The 18,881-nt window shown below is 40.6% G+C and overlaps 1 protein-coding gene across 1 annotated transcript in view; it reads left to right on the forward strand.

The window, feature by feature from the left end:
- dpys (dihydropyrimidinase) overlaps positions 1–18,881 on the forward strand; it is a 26,672-nt gene that overhangs the window by 2,337 nt on the left and 5,454 nt on the right. Inside the window, exons 2-7 of the mRNA XM_032517862.1 lie at positions 634–792; positions 3,581–3,760; positions 9,577–9,766; positions 11,174–11,330; positions 12,385–12,526; positions 13,382–13,524. Coding sequence (XP_032373753.1) covers positions 634–792; positions 3,581–3,760; positions 9,577–9,766; positions 11,174–11,330; positions 12,385–12,526; positions 13,382–13,524 — 971 coding nt within the window. The remainder of the gene's footprint in view (positions 1–633; positions 793–3,580; positions 3,761–9,576; positions 9,767–11,173; positions 11,331–12,384; positions 12,527–13,381; positions 13,525–18,881) is intronic.

The following is an 18,881-nucleotide window of genomic DNA, read 5'->3' on the forward strand; positions in this document are numbered from 1 at the left end:
AAGGCCTAGAATCACACTGACACTTGGAACTAAAAATTGAGATTGTTAACTTCCCACTGACCTCAGGCACATCCCAGAGGGCAAAAAAAATGTTTTGGTAAAACATTTAGGCGATAAAAGCATGTATTTTCACGTGTGTGTGAAGAGGTTAAACTACAGTCTCAATAACAGCGAGCGTTTGTAATCAACACCTGTCAAAAAGCCAGCATTATACGCTTATTATAGTGTGTGTGTTGCAGGCCAACCTGTGTTCCCTGCATGTTCCGAGTCTGGACTCAAGTAGTTTTTCTGTTGTCTCGGACTCAACTTGGACTTTGGGATTTGGCCATTGGAATCGCCAAATATTAAGCTTTGTCTCGCCAGAGTCCAGTACTTTATGCTTTTGTTCTAAAATAACTTCCTCCGTCAAAATGTTGTTACCATTTCATGTATATGGTATATTTATTATACCAGATTAACATGTCAAATCTGAAGTTGTGACATTTTTAGACTTGTAAATATGGCAGAATTTTATCGGAAACAACAACTGTCGTACAGCCAACATTCTAAGCACTCATAGTGCATGTGTTGCAGGTCTACCTTTTGTAAATCTTTAACTTGCATCTGTGGTGTGTTAATGTGTATTTTCGCCAGGCAGCGCTAGCAGGAGGGACCACAATGATCCTGGACTTTGTCATCCCCCAAAGGGGCCAGTCTCTCCTGGAAGCCTACGACTGTTGGCGAAAGACAGCTGACCCCAAAGTGTGCTGCGACTACTCGCTGCACGTCGCCGTCACATGGTGGAGTGACCAGGTGAATGAGCAGATCATCGTTAATAAACTCCCCAACACTTTTTATTTTTATTTTGGTGTATTTAAGTGTTAGCTTAGTACGTTTGCCAAAAATCTAGTCAGAAATGACACAAAAGTATCTTTGAGAATGCAAATGTGTACAGAAATTGTATGTGTATTGTGTTGAAAGCAACACAATCCATTCTAATTATGTAAATGGTTGGTTCTGCATTTAAATATGCAGCGCTTTTCGAGTCTTAGCAACCACTTAAAGGTGCCCTGCCACAAAAAACTGCATTTTTTGAAATATATTAGGTCTATATGGAAAATGTGAAAATGAACTGTTACCTCCTTTGTCAGCTCTGGCCACTGAAAAGAAATACAAGTAGAAATCAGACCAATTACTGTTGCGCTGACAGAAAATGTTGAACCCAAATGCAGAGAGGAGATGGCAGGCAAAGTGATATGCTTGAATCTTTATTTTAAAAAAAAAGTCCTAGCAACAAAAAGTGTCCCAAAATATAGCAGAAGAGGTTATCCAAAAGAAAACAAGGGCTGGAAAACAGGTGAACTGCATCAGGAAAACACAGAAAACCCAAAAAACAAGAAGTGAAACAAGACAAGACTAGACAGAAACCCAGACTACCAAAATAAAACAGGAAACAGAACACACAGACACTCCCGAGACAGACACAAGACAGGAACTAGACTAGACAGAGAGTCCACTAGACAACAAGGGAGGACATATGAAGTTTAACAGAAAACAGAAATAGAAATAGAACAAAAGGAAATAGAACAAATACACAATAATAACAGGAAACCCCCAAACCATGGAACCACAACAATTATAACAGCTGGTCAGTCTAACGTCATGATGCCTGAGCTCATTAATATTCATGAGCTCGTCCAGTTGACCTGGGTAAAGGATGCTGATACCCTGGCTCTCATTGGCTAGCTGTTAGCCAATCCGAGTCAAGAAGTTTAGCCCATTGAATACTAATGAGAACTTGCATAAATTGACCTGAGTCTTCCTGCAGTCTTTCTATACCACGCTAGAATGGCTTGAAACAAGGTAACCAAGGCAATTGTTCTCCAAAATATTTTACAGAGTCCATGGTAGAACATCACCACAGAGTAATTAAATACGTGTTGCAGGGCACCTTTAACCCTCAAGTTGTCCTCGGGTCAAATTTGACCCACTTTCATTTTTTTCATCACAAAAAAAATGGGCCTTCAAAATAAGCTGAAAATGTCAGCATTAGAAATATCAAATAACTTTGGAAAAAACATAAAAAAGCACCCACAACATTGAAAAAAAAACGTGTTTTTCAGTGTTGTGGGTGCTTTTTAAAATCTTTTTTCCCAGTTGTGTTGACATTTTCGGCACTTATTTTGAAGGCCTAATTTTTGGTGGTAAAAAAACTGAAAACGGGTTAAATTTGACCAGACGACAACATGAGGTTTGATGGTGGCAGAGGCTACCATGCAAGGTACCACCTGATCATTCGCATGGAGTTATTTGTGTTTCTTTTTGTAACAGAAGCAAAAAAATAAGTTTTTGAGAGGATATTTGTCTCACTGCAATCCAAAGAAGAACCTTTGATTGCGAACCAACATAGTTCATCAATAGAAACTTTTCAATCGACAATTTTTTGACTTGCAAAGTTTTGAGACTCTCAAACAAAACCTTTTCTGATGCAAAAAAAACAAACTTTTGTTTTTGATTGCAAAACCAATTTTGCTTGCATTAAAAAGAAATAGAAATAAGTCCATGATATGAAGTGATACTCATTCACACGCATACTCACAACCATCGGGGGCCATTTGGGGTTCAGTCTCTTGTCCTTTGACATGTAGACTGCAGGGGACACTGACCTTCTGATTAGGGCTGCATAATTAATCGTTATTATATCGAAATCGCAATATGAACTAGGGCAATTTTCAAATTGCAATATTTGTTAATTCAATTTATAGTATCAATTCATAACAAGAGTTATCTCAAGACACTATACAGATAGACCAAACTCCAGAATTTACGAGGACCCAACAGTTCCAGTAGTTTCCTCCAGAGCAAGCAACAGTGAGACAGTGGCGAGGAAAAACTTCCTTTTAGGCAGAAACCTCGGTCAGACCCAGGCTCTTGGTAGGCGGTGTCTGACGGGCCGGTTGGGGTTAGAATGAAGAGTGGCAATAACAAAAATAGAAAAAATTAGTAGTTTGTTGCAGTTCTTTGTAGTAGTTCATGGCACAGCAGGACGCTGTGCGGCATTACAAGGCACAGCAGGACGTAGCAGGACGTAGCAGGACGTAGCAGGACGTAGCAGGACGTAGCAGGGCACTGCAGTGTAGCAGTTGAACATGGCATCACAGAATGTGTAGCGGGACCAAGGCGACAGCTGCTACCCTGATTTTGGAGCCTCTCTGATCCAAGGGAACATGCTGGAAAAAAAAAAAAAATGCAAAATATGTGTCAAACCATTCTAAAATAAAGTATAGTGGCGCTGCAGAGACATCTCGGCCTACAAATTGTATCCTACAAACTAAAGAAAAAAAGCTTTGCTTGGGACAGATCCTCGGGGGAAAAAAATCACACTTTTTTTTTCTCAATGAAGATTCCCTCCAATATCGTGAATCATAGCGCAATCGCAGTATCAGTCAAAATAATCGCAATTAGTTATTTTCCTCATGTCGTGCAGCCCTACTTCTGATTGATGAACAAGCGCTCTACCCAATGAGCCACAGAGCTCAGATGGCTACATTTGATCAGAATCAATGTTACCCAGAGCCTCCCAAACCTCTTCCCTTTCCAGGTCAAAGAAGAGATGCAGACGCTGACCAAAGAGAAGGGAGTCAATTCCTTCAAGATGTTTATGGCCTATAAAGATGTGTTCATGCTGCAGGACTCTGAGCTCTACGCTGCCTTCTCCCAGTGTAAGGAGCTCGGAGCTATAGCTCAGGTGCATGCTGAGAATGGAGACCTGATTGCAGAGGTTAGTACACAGTAATACCAATCTCTTAGAGGGAATCAATAGAAACTGACAGTGTGAGTTGCTCGTATTAAAGAGCACCTATGATGTGGGTTTTCCCCACATGTGATGTCCACTCTTAAGCTACTGACTTCCTGCTGAAGTCTGTCTTTTATAATGTTTTAGTAAGGAGTATTACAAATGCTAACAACTCAATACTTTCCACATAAAGCCATACTAGTTTTAGTTTCCATTATTTCTTCATTCTAAGCTAAAGGAATATGGTTGAGAATTTAACTAGCAGAAAATATAGTCTTTTTTTCTTTTGGACTCAAGAAAAAACAACAGTTGTTAGGGCGTATTTCTCGAACTGCAATCACAAAAACAAGTTTGTCTTTTTGCATTTCGAAAGGTTTTCCTTGAGAGTCTAAAGGTTCTGCAATTCCTAAAGTTTTGGTTGAGATGCAAAAACTTAGTTTTAGATTGCAGTGAGAGAAATATGCTCTCAAACAAAACCTTTTTCTACTTGAAAAAAAAATGGACCAACCATGCATTCATGTTGCTGTCCTTTTTATCAGCAAAGATGATTTTAGGGCATGTCAGTTGAATAGTAAATGTGTGTAAACACACCAGTCCAGAAACAATTGAAAGCGGTTAATGTTTAACACTGAGGGCCTTATCTTGCACCTGGCGCAGCTGAGCATTTCCCATGCAACATCCTGCTAAGTGTCATTGACGAATACACGCTGTGGCAGTAATACAAATAGAAAATGTAGTTTTATTCTGTAATATAAATGCAGAAATTTAATTTTAGAACTTGTGAAAGTAGTGTGAACGAAGGGACATAACGCCTCAGTGTGTTCCCTGCATAGACAGATAGATAGATAGTTTGATAGATATTTATTGATCCCAAAAAATGGGAAATTACGGTGTATTACAGCAGCACACGTACATTGGTCACACAACACGCAATATAAATATATAAAAATATATAAATTGCATAGTCCAAGTCAGGACTCAAGACACCTTTCTGTTGTCTTAGACTGGTCTCGGACTCGTTTGGGATTGGGACTTGTCTCGGGTTTGGCCATTGGAAGCACCGTATATTTTACTTTCTCTCTCCAGTCGGGCACTTTATGCTTTTGTTGTTTTTGTAACCATTAATGAATCATTCAGAAAAACAGGTATTACTTTAATTTAAAATCCATCTAGAACAGAGGGCACTGTGTTTTATGGATCCTTCAGAATGGGAATATTTTCAACCTTTCAGTGACACCTGTTGAAATTTGTCGCAGTTTTAATCTGCAGTCCATAAGGTTATTGTTATGCCAGAATAACATGTCAAATCTGAAGTTGTGAAATTGTTACACTTAAAGTAAATAACATGGCCGAATTTGATCCCACAGTGTGTTACTCTGCACTCACTTTTGATGATTATGAATAATAAAGCAAAATGATCCTCCTAAGATATTAGCTATGTCTGTAAACATCACATAAATTACGAAGAAGTAAGTAAAGGGTTCTTGAAGAGGATTGTTTTTTTTCTTGGTATTGACTGTCTCTCATTTGGACTCTGTCTTGACTTGGACTAGATAAAGGTGGACTTGACTACATCCCTGCCACTGCCACTGTCAAATATGTAGCAGTATTACAGACTGAACAACACCTTACAACAACACTTATTATATATAATAACTTAAAAAGTAAAATAGTGGTGGAAAAGCAGAATATATCCTAAAATTAAAATACTGACATCAAGAACCAGTACCTCATATCTTTACTTAAACAAATGTACTTCCCACCTCTCCAGATTTGGGTAAATAAATTGGGTGATAATAAAAGCACATGCTAGATTTCCCTCATCTATGTGCAGTCTTAATAACAGCGAACATATGGAGAGGATTGGGGGTTTTTCTGTCTCGGTATCTCACATTTGGACTCGGTCTTGACTTGGACCCGAGACCCTGAGACTGACACCGCAAAAAAGAATGTGATGAAAAACCAAAAGCAGCCTTTGCTCTGTCCAATGTCCACTGCAATTAATGTTCAACCTAAAGAATTCAGTGTTGTCCCAAGAGTAGTCTCTCTCCCTCGCTGAAAAATGTTAATAATAAGACCTTCTTGCTCCAGGGCCTCTTTTCTCTGCGTTGACAAGTCAAAATGTCCAATTATTTCTCAGAAATATATTGGTATATTCTTTTTTTTTTTTACAAATGTCATGACAACAATTCACCACTAGAATGCAGCAAATGCCCAAAAAAAGTGAAAAGTGGGTCTGTTGTGGTGGGGAAGGCATGAGGAATGCTGTCCCTGGGACATGTGTTAAAGGTGTAGTATGCATGAATTTGTGATGTTAACCCAAATGTTCCCTTTGACAACTCAAAAAAGCCTTTCCAAGTTTCATGAGAATTGCTTTTGGACATGATTTTGAACTGATGACATATTTCAGATTTATCTGATGTACTTATTTTATACTATTTTTACTACCTTTTAGTATTTACTCTCAGGGTTTGAGTCCATTGTCAGCGTCATTCCACCGCTTCCCATTTTAGGGGTTGAGTAAGGAGTAGCCGACTTGGCTCGCCCCCTCTCAAAAGCTGACAAAATCTTTTAAACTAACCTTTGTCTAAATGAAATTGCTTTTAGAAACACGTTTTGGTGAACTGTTTTCTGTAAAATACAAGATTATATTCCAAACGACCTGCTTTACGATCGGTTTTGAAATTCGAGATTAGCCAGCCCCACGTGATGCGTTTGTCCAATCAGCTGCATCCATTGCAGTTGTAGGAGGGCGGAGGTTGTTTTCTTTTGGAGGTGATGGTGCAGTGGCTATAACACATGCCTTTAGTGTGGGAGACCCAGGTTTGATTCCCACTACGGTACATCAATGTGTTCCTGAGCAACACTTAACCCCTAGCTGTGTGACCTTTGACATTTTATAGCTTCTCTCCTCTCTCTCTATATATATATAAATATATAAACCGGCCACTTTATTAGGTACACCTGTCCAACTGCTCGTTAAACTTAATTTCTAGCAGCCAATCACATGGCGGCAACTCAGTGCTTTAGGCATGTAGACATGGTCAAGAGAATCTCCTGCAGTTCAAACCGAGCATCAGTATGGGAAGAAAGTGATTTGAGTGACTTTGAACGTGGCATGATTGTTGGTCCAGAAGGGCTGGTCTGAGTATTTCAGAACTGCTAATCTACTGGATTTTCACGCACAACCATCTCTAGGGTTTACAGAGAATGGTCCGAAAAAGAAAAAACATCCAGTGAGCGGCAGTTCTGTGGGCGGAAATGCCTTGTTGATGCCAGAGGTCAGAGGAGAATGGCCACGGGTTCGAGCTATAGAAGGGCAACAGTGACTCAAATAACCACCCGTTACAACCAAGGTGGGCAGAAGAGCATCTCTGAACGCACAGTACTCGAACTTTGAGCAGATGGCTCAGCAGCAGAAGACCACATCGGGTGCCACTCCTTTACTAAGAACAAGAAACTGAGACTACAATTTGCACAATCTCACGAAATTGACAATAGAAGATTGGAAAAACGTTCCTGGTCTGATGAGTTCTCGATTTCTGCTGGACAGTCGGATGGTAGGGTCAGAATTTGGCGTCTACACATGAAAGCATGGATCCATCCTGCCTTGTATCAACGGTTCAGGCTGGTGGTGGTGGTGTCATGGTGGGGAATATTTTTCTGGCACTCTGGGCCCCTTGGTACCAATTGAGCATCGTTGCAACGCCACAGCCTACCTGAGTAGTGTGCTGCCATGTCCATCCCTTTATGACCATAATGTACCCAACTTCTGATGGCTACTTTCAGCAGATAATGCGCCCTGTCATAAAGCTGGAATCATCACAGACTGGTTCTTGAACATGACAATGAGTTCGCTGTACTCAAATGGCCTCCACAGTCACCAGATCTCAATCCATGAGCATCTTTGGGATGTGGTGGAACGGGAGATTCGCATCATGGATGTGCAGCCGACAAATCTGCGGCAACTGTGTGATGCCATCATGTCAATTGACCAAACTCCCTGAGGAATGCTTCCAGCACCTTGTTGAATCTATGCCACAGAATTGAGCAGTTCTGAAGGCAAAAGGGGTCCAACCCGTATCTAAGCATGGGGTACCTAATAAAGTGGCCGGTGAGTGTATATATATATACTCAATACATACGTATAAGTGTCTTTAGATAAAAGCATCGGTTAAATGACATGTAATGAAATCTGTAATTAAACTCTTATGTAGCACAATGATTTGTTCCATACTGGTCTAACAGAGAGCTGGATTTGATTTGAGTCGGGTCTAATTGACTGAAAACATTAGTAATTACTTTTTGAGGTATTTTTAGGTCTTTATTTGGATAGGACAGCTCAGACTTGAAAGGGGAGAGAGAGAAGGGGAAGGACATGCAGCACAGGTTGGTGTCAAACCTGCGGCCGCTGCATCAAAGAGTAAACCTCTATATACGAACTCCCGCTCCACCATGTGCGCTAACCAGGCGCCCAAATCACTATTCTTAAACAAAATGAATATATATTTGTTCGTGCATAGCACATATAACACATAAAACATAAAATATTCCCTTAAATGTTTTCTATATTCAGTATTTTGTCACTTTCACCAAGTGTGTGACAAAGTGAAGGGACCACTTTAATATCTTTTGGTTGCACTTAAATAAAACTTAGTCATGGTAAGGGTTCATGTGTCATGACTGTGTCATGACAGTGTCATGTGTTCATGGCAGTGTCAAGACAAGTGTTACCTGTCTTTGTACATATTGGATTTTTAAAAGGGTCATGAGCAAAAAAAAAACGTTTAAGGGGGGGGATTGTTTTTGCAATCACTGTCATTTATACACATGAGATACTGTACAGTATTTAGGTCTGTGGGACCTCAAATAATAAGGAAGTAGGAAGGAAGCCATATTCAACCAAACACAAGTGTTACCATATTTTAAGATAAGATAAGATAAGAAAAAATTTTTTTGTCCCACACCAAAAGACAAGAGCAGAGATAGATAAGTGTACAAGTAGCGTGTCAAACAAAGAAGTACCGTTCTTACAGTAAAATGCCTTAAACAGTCTCCTGGGGCATAAATAAATACTGGTGGTATAAAAGTATTGTAGAAGGACAATGCACATAAGTCAGATATAGCAAACTGTATTATACAATAATTGCACATGAACTAGTAAAATTGCACTAATGAAAATTGCACAAATGTAATAACGGCACATGGGATATAATTTATTTATTTAATTTATACTATTTATTGATCCCAATTTACACTCTGTGTGAATCCCTACACACAGGCCTGAAATACACACACACACATGCTCAGGACCTATTCATGCACAAATGGAGAGATGTCAGAGTGAGTGGGCTGCCAGCTGGACCAGCGTCCTGAGCGGTTGGGGGGGGGTGGGGGGGGTACGGTGTCTTGCTCAAGAGCACCTGGCAGTGCCCAGGAGGTGAAGTGGCATCTCTCCAGCCACCAATCCACACTCCGTACTGTGGTCCGCATGGGGACTTGAACCAGCGACCCTCCGGTTCCCAACCCAACTCCCTACAGACTGAGATACTGCCACCCCCAATGAATATAACACATTGGAGAGAGTCAACAGTGTTCATTGTACAGTCTGACGGCCTCTGCGGGGTCTCTCTCTATTTTAAAGCACTCCTCTGCCTTGATAGTTCATCTTTACACATGCTCCTTTAAATATTTTTGTTGTGTTAGTTATAGCGGGTTGCCTCTCTACTGTGCTCTTACCCAACCATCTTCTTTAACCTTTGCGCTGCCTTGTTGTCCCCGTCCCCGCTGGGACTCGACAGGGGACTAAGAAGATGCTGTCCCTGGGCATCACGGGGCCAGAGGGCCACGAGCTATGTCGGCCCGAGGAGGTGGAGGCCGAGGCCACCCAGCGAGCCATCACCATCGCCCACGCCGTCAACTGCCCGCTGTACGTGGTCCACGTCATGAGCAAATCTGCCGCCAAGGTGGTGTCCAACGCACGGCGAGACGGTGAGTGTGGGCTTGCTGCCACCTGCTGTTGAAATAAGGTGAGGTTGAGAGATGAAGGCCACACACAGCATCTTAAATGACAATACCAGTGTTCAAATCTGGTATTGAAAATGTTCAAAATGTGGCTGAAAAACCTCAAAAAGAGATTCTAAAGCCAATGTTCACTCCCTCAGTTCCTGAAGGATTCATCCATATCCTCTGGGATGGATCTCAGTTCTCTTATTGTTTTAAAGATTATTTTTGGTGACTTATCCATTTAAAAAAAAATGTTTGTCCCAAATATCCGATGTTATTGTCAATTTTTTGGCACTTTTTTTTTCTTTTTTTCTAAACCCTTTAAAATGAAATAAGAGACCCAAATTCAATGACTTGCTCTTTTATGAAAAGCGCAGTGAGATAACTGCTGTTGTGATTTGGCACTATATACTATAAACAAAATTGAATTGAATTATATTTTTATTTGATAGTGACAGTGGATGGACAGGAACGGGGGGGGGGAGGGAAAGAGAGGGACCGCTGCCAAGGACTCAGCCTACATGGTCCTACTGCCCCTCTAGACCACCCCTCAGTTCTCTTATTTGATAGGACCTCGCTTCTCGCCAGTGTTGGACGAAGTGTTGAGATCCTTTACTTAAGTAAAAGTACTAATACCACACTGTAATAAATACTCTATTACAAGTAAAAACCCTTCATTGAAAAGGTTACTTAAGTAAAAGTATGTAAGTATCATCAGAGAAATGTAAATAAACTGTTATAAGTAAAAGTACTCAATGCAGAAAAAAATCTCACATATTAGAAACTGAGATCCAAACAGCTGGACTTGTAGGCCATTATATTGTTGGGTAGTTTAATTTATTATAATTGATAATAAACCATCATATTTTATAAACCACATGTGTTTTGTGTAACTAAAGCTGATGAATGGAGGGGAGTAAAAAGTGTAATGTTTCTCTTTGAAATGTAGCAGAGTAGAAGAAGAAAGTGGCATGAAAAGAAAAGACTCTAGTAAAGTATCTTAAAATTAGTACTTAAGTACTACTTGTACTTAGTCACATTCCACCAGTGGTCCTCCCTTGAACCAGAAGTAGTTCTGGCCCTCCTCAGTGAAGGTTATCTCAGAGCTCTTATTCCTGCCCCGAGGAGCAAGGATCGAGGTTTGAGGAGGGATCTCTGAGGAGCTATGACCGAGGATACACAAGAGCAGGCTTCCCAGAAGCCATGCAGCTGAAAGGGGAAAGCGTTTTCTCTATCCTCGCGTAATTTCCTCGCATCTCTAGACTACGACGCAATGGAAGGGAAGGGAAGCATGTGAAGGGACCGGGGGGTGCAATTAAAAAACCTGGGATGGGATTGGCTCCGGCTCTAAAACAGTATAAGGGGGAATGTCTAGTTGTTGTCTCTCTGCAGGGCGGGTGGTGTTCGGGGAGCCCATTGCAGCTGGATTGGGCACCGACGGTACTCACTGCTGGCACAAAGACTGGGCCCACGCTGCTGGATTTGTCATGGGTCCTCCCCTCAGACCTGACCCCAGCACCCCAGGGTACCTCATGGACCTACTGGCCAAGTGGGTGCAACTGACAGTTTAGCAGCCAACAATGTCGTCACACATAAGCATGCTTTGTCATCTTTTAGCATTTTTATTTCAGAGCAATTGGTTTTTGTAAGAATGTAGAAGGGTGACAGGGAAAAAGAGGCTCAGGCTGACATGGCAGTCTCGCCAATATTTATGCAAATTATGCTAATTTCTGTCCTTGACTAAAGCACTTCTTGGTCAACTAACACTTCTATGATTTTGTTGACTAATCCATTAGTTGGTAGTAATTGCAGTCCATTTACCATCTTTAAAACTGAATTTCTACACAAATAATCATGCAAAAGCACCACTTTCTATGTTGGGTTTACCAAAGATGTGATAATAAGTTGCTTGGAAATAAGTAATTCAGCATGAAATAGCATTAAAAAAAATTACTAAAGAAATCTTAGTCAATTAAGAGTAAAATCCTACCAAATGGGGGACCCTAAGACAAGGTCTGAACAGTAAGGGTCCCTGGTCTAAATTGTGGCAGTTTAGGGTTCCTTAATGTGAAAAAGTTTGGGAACCACTGGACTAATTGACTAAGACGGCCAGCCCTAATAATTTGCATTTTGACTTATCTTAGATGATTAACCCTTGTGTTGTCTTCCCATCGACCATGCAACTTATATTTTATTGCAGGGTCCAAATTTCAAATTAAAATTTCAGATCTTGTCCCTTTTTTCAAATTGTTTTGTCCCAAATATCCAATGTTAGTGTCAATTTTTCAGCACATTTTTCTTTTTTCCAAACGCTATAAAATTGAATAAAAGACCCACATTCAGTGAGAATGGAGAACTGATCATTTAATTTACTTGTAAAGAGTAATGGTTGGATATAGAACCATCCATGTTATGTTTTTGGACAGTATAATTGAAAGAAAACCAAATTTCTGATGTAGAAAAATTTAGAAAAAGGGTCAAATTGGACCACAGGAGGGTTAAATAAATGTGGCTGTAAGTTTTAGTTTTGCATTTTTACGTATTCCTTGCAGCATCTATTCTGCAATTCATCCATACATGTATTTATCCATCAAATGTGCTAGTGATGATCTCAGTGTGACGGGGACAGACAACTGCACCTTTTCTGTGTGCCAGAAGGCTCTGGGCAAAGACGACTTCAGCAAGATCCCGAACGGAGTGAACGGAGTGGAGGACAGGATGTCCGTCATCTGGGAGAAAGGAGTGGTACGTCTAACAAATGATATGAATGCTCTGTATCTGACGTTGTTCAACATTGACACTTAAGTCTGAAAGCGGCAGAAGTGTGAGATGTATGATGTGCTATCACAGCTACTACTGAGTTTCCTGTCATTATCCATGTAATTACACAGTTTACACAGTTACACAGGTAGAATAAAAAGATGAATGAAATAGGACAAATGACAACCTAACCACAAATTAAAATGAGCTTTTTAAAATTGAAAGTCCCTATTTGCATGTGTCTTACGTCAGCTTGATACTTTGTACTGTGATGCATCGTCATGGCTAATTACTCATCGTGCATGAAGGCCAAATGATTGGGAGAATATGCATCATTTCAGCACGGTAGCACTTCAAATTATAAGATCTTACGGGTGCTTTATGCATCGACATAACAGTGGGCAGGGGTGTATTGTGGATTTTATAATCCCTCGTGGGCCATATCATCAAGTTTAATGTTAGGCTAAGAATGAATACTTGTTAATGTGAATGTGTTAATTATTCTACTCTTCTCTTCTTTTATTCCAACTAAAATATGTGTGTATTAGTACATAGTGTAGTTTTTCTACAATACAAAAAGCTCTCAGAGCTGCATATTACTGCAGAAAGCCGGCGTTGCATTTTCCCACTGTGTTTCAGCGCGGCCGCCCCGAGGCCACTGGGAAGATTTACTACATTCCACAGAGCTTACAGCTCAAACATTAGAAGATATTTTGGCAGACATGAGTTGCTTGCTGCTGCAGTCTAAGCGTCGACCTTTTGCCTTCTAATTCTGTAATTTGTTCACATCCATTGTGGCCCCTTGTTCATACCAGCTTCTGTTTGCGCTTCCCCCCTCAGCACAGTGGCAAAATGGACGAGAATCGATTTGTAGCTGTCACCAGCAGCAACGCAGCAAAGATCTTCAACTTCTACCCCCAGAAAGGCCGTATCGCCAAGAACTCAGATGCTGATGTGGTAATATGGGACCCAAAGAAAACAAGGTGAGGACCCATCCAAGGTGAGGACCCAACTGTTCTTCTATAGTCCATTTTCTAGTCTCAACAACTACTACTCAACATAGTACAGGAATCGTTCACCATTCACACGCATTCACACACTGATGCCGAGGCTGCTGGACAAGGGACCACCTGCGTATCAGATACACACTCACACACATTTACACTTCGTAGGGCAACTTGGGGTTCTGTGTCTTGCCCAAGGACACTTTGACATGGGACAGGAATCGAACCACCAACCTTCCAGGCGACCGCTCTACAATTGAGCCACAGCCACCCTAGAACACAGCATGAAAAGAAAGCTCTCAGACACGGTGTCTACAGTTTTAACTCTGTACGGTTGCAATTCATATTCTGAATGCTCACTTATGCCTACCATACACTAGAAGACTTTAAAAAAAACTTTGAAAAGACTAAAGACTGACACCATTTCACATCTGTCAATCTGTCATAATGTCACTGAGTTTTTACTCACAGACTAAAAGATTTTACAATTCAATTTTATTTATAGTATCAATTCATAACAAGAGTTATCTCGAGACACTTTACAGATAGAGTAGGTCTAGACCACACTCTATAATTTACAGAGACCCAACAGTTCTAGTAGTTTCCTCCAGAGCAAGCAACAGTGTGACAGTGGCGAGGACAAACTCCCTTTTAGGAAGAAACCTTGGACAGACCCAGGCTCTCGGTAGGTGGTGTCTGACGGTGCCGGTCGGGGGTGTAATGAATAGTGGCAATAACAGTCACAGTAAAAGATAATGGAACAGTGACTATAAATAGTAGTTTGTTGTAGTTCATGGCATAGCAGGGCGCTGCAGGACGTAGCAGGGCGTCTGCATCGATGCGGTGACGGACCATAATCGATGATTGCCTACTGATGTTACTTGTTGATTTTCTGCTTCATGTTTTTTTGCTTCTGCTTTTTGTCTGTTGTCGTCTGTGTTCGGACTCCAGAACATTCAGGGAGTGTCTTTTTTTAAGAGCAGATACAATACAAAAGGGGAGTTCATGCAGTACATCTGACTGCTTGAATCTGTCAAGAAAGCCATGTTTGGCATTAGATAATCATGGTGAGGAGGTGGCACATTGTGATGCATCGTGATATCTGATAGAGAATTCATTTTGATAAAGTCTTTTATTTCTTATTTCTTAAAGTAGTTTCTTAAGTAGTGTGACTTTCTTGCTTAATTATTATGTGTGCATTTAACAACTGTCTTGTCCAGTTTCTGCTGGTTAACAGATTAGGTGGCAGAGTGTCAGAGTTTCAAGGGCACTCAAGGAACACATTGTTCGAACTGTCTGCACTTTGGAAACTGACATTCTTGTAGCATAATATAGATAACCACAGTCCAATGTCTGTATTCCTTATCCTTGTGTGTGTGTGTGAATAAAAAGACTGAGCTACAGAGAGGATTTCGAAGATCGTTAGGAGCAGTGCTGGTGAAAGGTTTAGTCTAGTAGCCAACTAGGTGAACCCGGAAATGTTGAGTACACCAAAGTTTTATTGCAGAAATGTGAAGTATGGGTCCCCAGTATACGGAAAATGACGGATGCTAATTTGCATATGTTGAGCAATTTGCATAATTAGCATAATTAGCATTATTGCTTAATCGTCCAGTTTGACCATATTTTGCACTGTATGGCCAATTTCTACAAATGTGAGTGGTTTTAGGGGTTTAGGGATGTGATTTCTTTTCTGGCTTTTTCAGATTTCAAAGAGCTATATTAGTACTTATTGTGATTATTTTGGTAAGTTCCAATTACTTTCAGGCATTATAGTGTATTTTTATGGTAAACACAATTACATTCAGAATCATGAGTGCTTTTGGAATGTTGATGCATTGTTTCAGGGGTACTTAAGTGAAGCTTAAAACTGAGTCTGGGCCACACGAGTCCGCCCGCAGACGCAAGGCTAACCAAGAGGGCCTTACCTCCGCACTACACAAAGCACACATTGGCTACCACCTTCAAGCATACTGCTATGACTCACAATTAATTAACAAAAGGCAGCCTCATCAGCCTGATCCACCAGCTGTGGATATCTCCTTATTTTGGATGGGATAAGACTATGGGCCTAAAGGAAGGAGAGGAACTGATTATGCCCACCCAGGATTCAAGTCCAGTTGTTCCTCCTGTTTTGTTACTTGTCAGCTGTGGTTGCAAAGCCGGGTTGAAACCTTGCACATCAGCAAAGTGCATTTGTACAGCTGTAGGTCTGGCCTGTAGGCCTACCAGTTAGTGTTTCTGCAAAGGCAATGATGGTGTGTGCTGCATCATACTTATACAACACCAAGAGCACAAAGAGAGGGATGAAGGGTCTGGAGAAGATGATGACAGAAAAGAAGAGGATAGTAAAGATGGTCTGCTGCTTTCCATAGCAGTGCCTGTAGGGGGACACGTCTTCCATGAAGGCAAGCTAGTGACTTCAGTGCTGGGGACCTTTGGCGCTTTTTGGTAAATTCCATACCTGGCTGCATTCAAGGTTACAAAGTTCCTCTGATTGTACAGAGCCAGAAAGAAAGCCCTTGTTGCTTTTGTGATCTGTAACTTTGGGGCTTCTGCCTCTCCAATGCAGTGGAGAAGCTTACCAGGAACGACTCTTATGGCATTGAGTGCAGACACCTTCCCCTTCCCAACAGGATATGAGGTGGAATCACATCCCGAAAGAGCATGCATGGCCAGAATGGAACCACATTGGTCACCCAGATTCTCTGCAATGGCATTTATGCTGAGAATGTGCCATTTTATTGTGGTTAGTTATTATACCAGCCTTCTAACACCATAAAGATAAAGCACAAACATGTGTCATCACTGAGAATGTGAACAGTTGAAGCCCCAGTCTGACAACATGTAAGTTATAAGTTATATCCGCCTCATCATGAGTGGCAATGCTGTCAGCTTATCGACCATCATGATATTATTTCCTACATGAAAGTACACAGGAGTTTGCTCAGCCTTGTTTGTTGCTTGTCTTTCAAGACTTTGTCTCGACTAGGTAGAGGTGTAGTCAATGAGACTTGTACTCTGTGGAGCTCTGTCCTGCTCTTCTATGTCTCCATGGTCCTTTGCAGACAATGCAAATATCTGTCAAAGACAACAAATGTTTGGGTGTCGTAACAATTAAGCCGACGTCCTATGCTGGCTGCAAGATGCACCTGTCCAGACGATGGCCAAACCACGATAAATGAGCTGGGACGCAATGACAACATCTGGTGGCTGGGTATGGCAGACTGGAACCATGAATTAGCTAAGAGAACGGTTAGCCGCAACGGCAAGCTGATGCTAATTAGCTAACAGCTATTTTGACTAATCACTAGTGACAGTTTGATTCACGCCTAAAATAACGTATTCAAAGTAAACAGTACGAAAAGAGCTACAGCTAAACTAGATTTTACAGTATAATAAAGACCATGTTTCGAGTGATTGTATTTTAAATTTCAATTCAATTTATTTATAGTATCAATATAACGAGTTATCTCCGAGACACTTTACAGATAGAGTAGGTCCCAACAGTTTAGTAGTTTCCTCCAGAGCAAGCAACAGTGCAACAGTGGCGAGGAAAAACTTCCTTAAATGAGCACAAGTAGAACATGACGTAACAGCTGTATATATTCAACAGTTATTTCAGTTTGAGGGTCTTTTACATGCTTCTCAGCTGGGGGTTGCTGAATTAGCTGTCAGCTAAACTACAGTTAGCTTTCCAGTGGCGGTGAAGGACTTTCTTTAACTATCTACGGGAACAGATTGTGGCAGTATGTAAGGTCATAAATCCACGTTCTCATGGTATCATCTGTGCATGCGTGAACATCTTGCACATGCGCGCAGGACAGATCGTTTACCAACAAGCTCTGTTGCAGAGCACAAAATATTAGTTATGTTGTACCAAAAATTATTGTTCTTAAATTTTGGTGGTTTGTGATAGCTTGTTCGATATGGCTATGAGCTAATAACGGCGGCGTTCTGTTTAAGGATGATATGCTATTTGTGAAACTACTTCTTTAATGATTACGTTTTCCATAATAAAAAATGTTCAACTACTTTAAAACTAGACTATGCTCCCTGCTTTACTACCTACTTATTACAACTACAACAGCTAGCTGCCACATCTTATTTGCAGGAAAACATGACCTAACCTCAAAAAATGTCAACAATTTAGGTCATCAACATTCACATCAAAGAGCAAGGTTGAAATGTAAGGTTATAGTGTTACCATGAAAATAACCTAAACGTCCTGAGTTAATAAAAAATGTGTCTAAATGAATCCAAATTTGTTATAGAATACCATTTTGAAGTCTGAAAGTGCCAGAATTGAATTTAACCTCTTAAACCTCTAAATCATTCCATATATGTGAAAACTGATGGCACAGTGCAAAATCTAGTGTCGATCTGGCCAATTCTGCTAATCTGAATGTAGATTGTGTTTAACATAAAAATAACCTATAATTACGCCTGAAAGTAATTGGAACTTACCTAATAAATCACAATAAGTCCTAAAATGTTCTTTGAAATCTCAAAATGCCAGAAAAGAAACAGCATCCTCTAAAACCACTTACATATTGTAGAGAAATTGGCCATACAGTGCAAAATGTGGTCAAACTGGACGATTAAGCTACTAATGCTAATTATGCTAACTATGCAAATTGCTCAACATATGCAAATTAGCATCCTCATTTTTCTGTATACTGGGGACCCATACTTCAATTCTGCAATAAAACTTTGGTGGAACGCAACATTTCCGGGTTCACAATGGGGCTCTATGGGCTGGCTACTAGACTAGTTGCTCTCATCTGTTCTTCCCTTTTGCGGCAAAAGTCTATAAACTGCTCATTACCGTCTGTCTCGTTTTGTTGCTTTTGACCGTCCTTAATTTAGTAAGTTTAAGTGTCCTGAACCTGACACTATCGAATCGATTCAAAGACACGATAATCGTAATCGGGTTGAATCGTGAGACCAGTGAAGATTCACGCCTGCTTGAATCAAGAGCAGAACCCAAATGCAGACATAAACTCAGAGCCAAAGTGTAAGTTAACAGGTTTATTGAAAGTACTTAACCCTCGTGTTGTCCTCGGGTCACTTTCGACCCATTTTCAGTTTTTTTTAATCACAAAAAATGGACCTTTGAAATAAGCAGAAAATGTCATCATTAGAAATATCAAACAACTTTGGAAAAAAAAACATCAAAAATAGGCCCCTCTACATTGAAAAAGTGACAAAAATGTCAGAAAATTAGATAACGTTTTTCATGGTAAAGACAACACAAGGGTTAAGGATAAGTTAAGGATAAGTCCAGGTTTCCGGAAAGGGTAAAAGCACACACACACACACACACACACACACAC

This window comes from Etheostoma spectabile, chromosome 6, assembly GCF_008692095.1.
Source record: "Etheostoma spectabile isolate EspeVRDwgs_2016 chromosome 6, UIUC_Espe_1.0, whole genome shotgun sequence".
In the NCBI taxonomy this organism is placed as follows: Eukaryota; Metazoa; Chordata; class Actinopteri; order Perciformes; family Percidae; genus Etheostoma; species Etheostoma spectabile.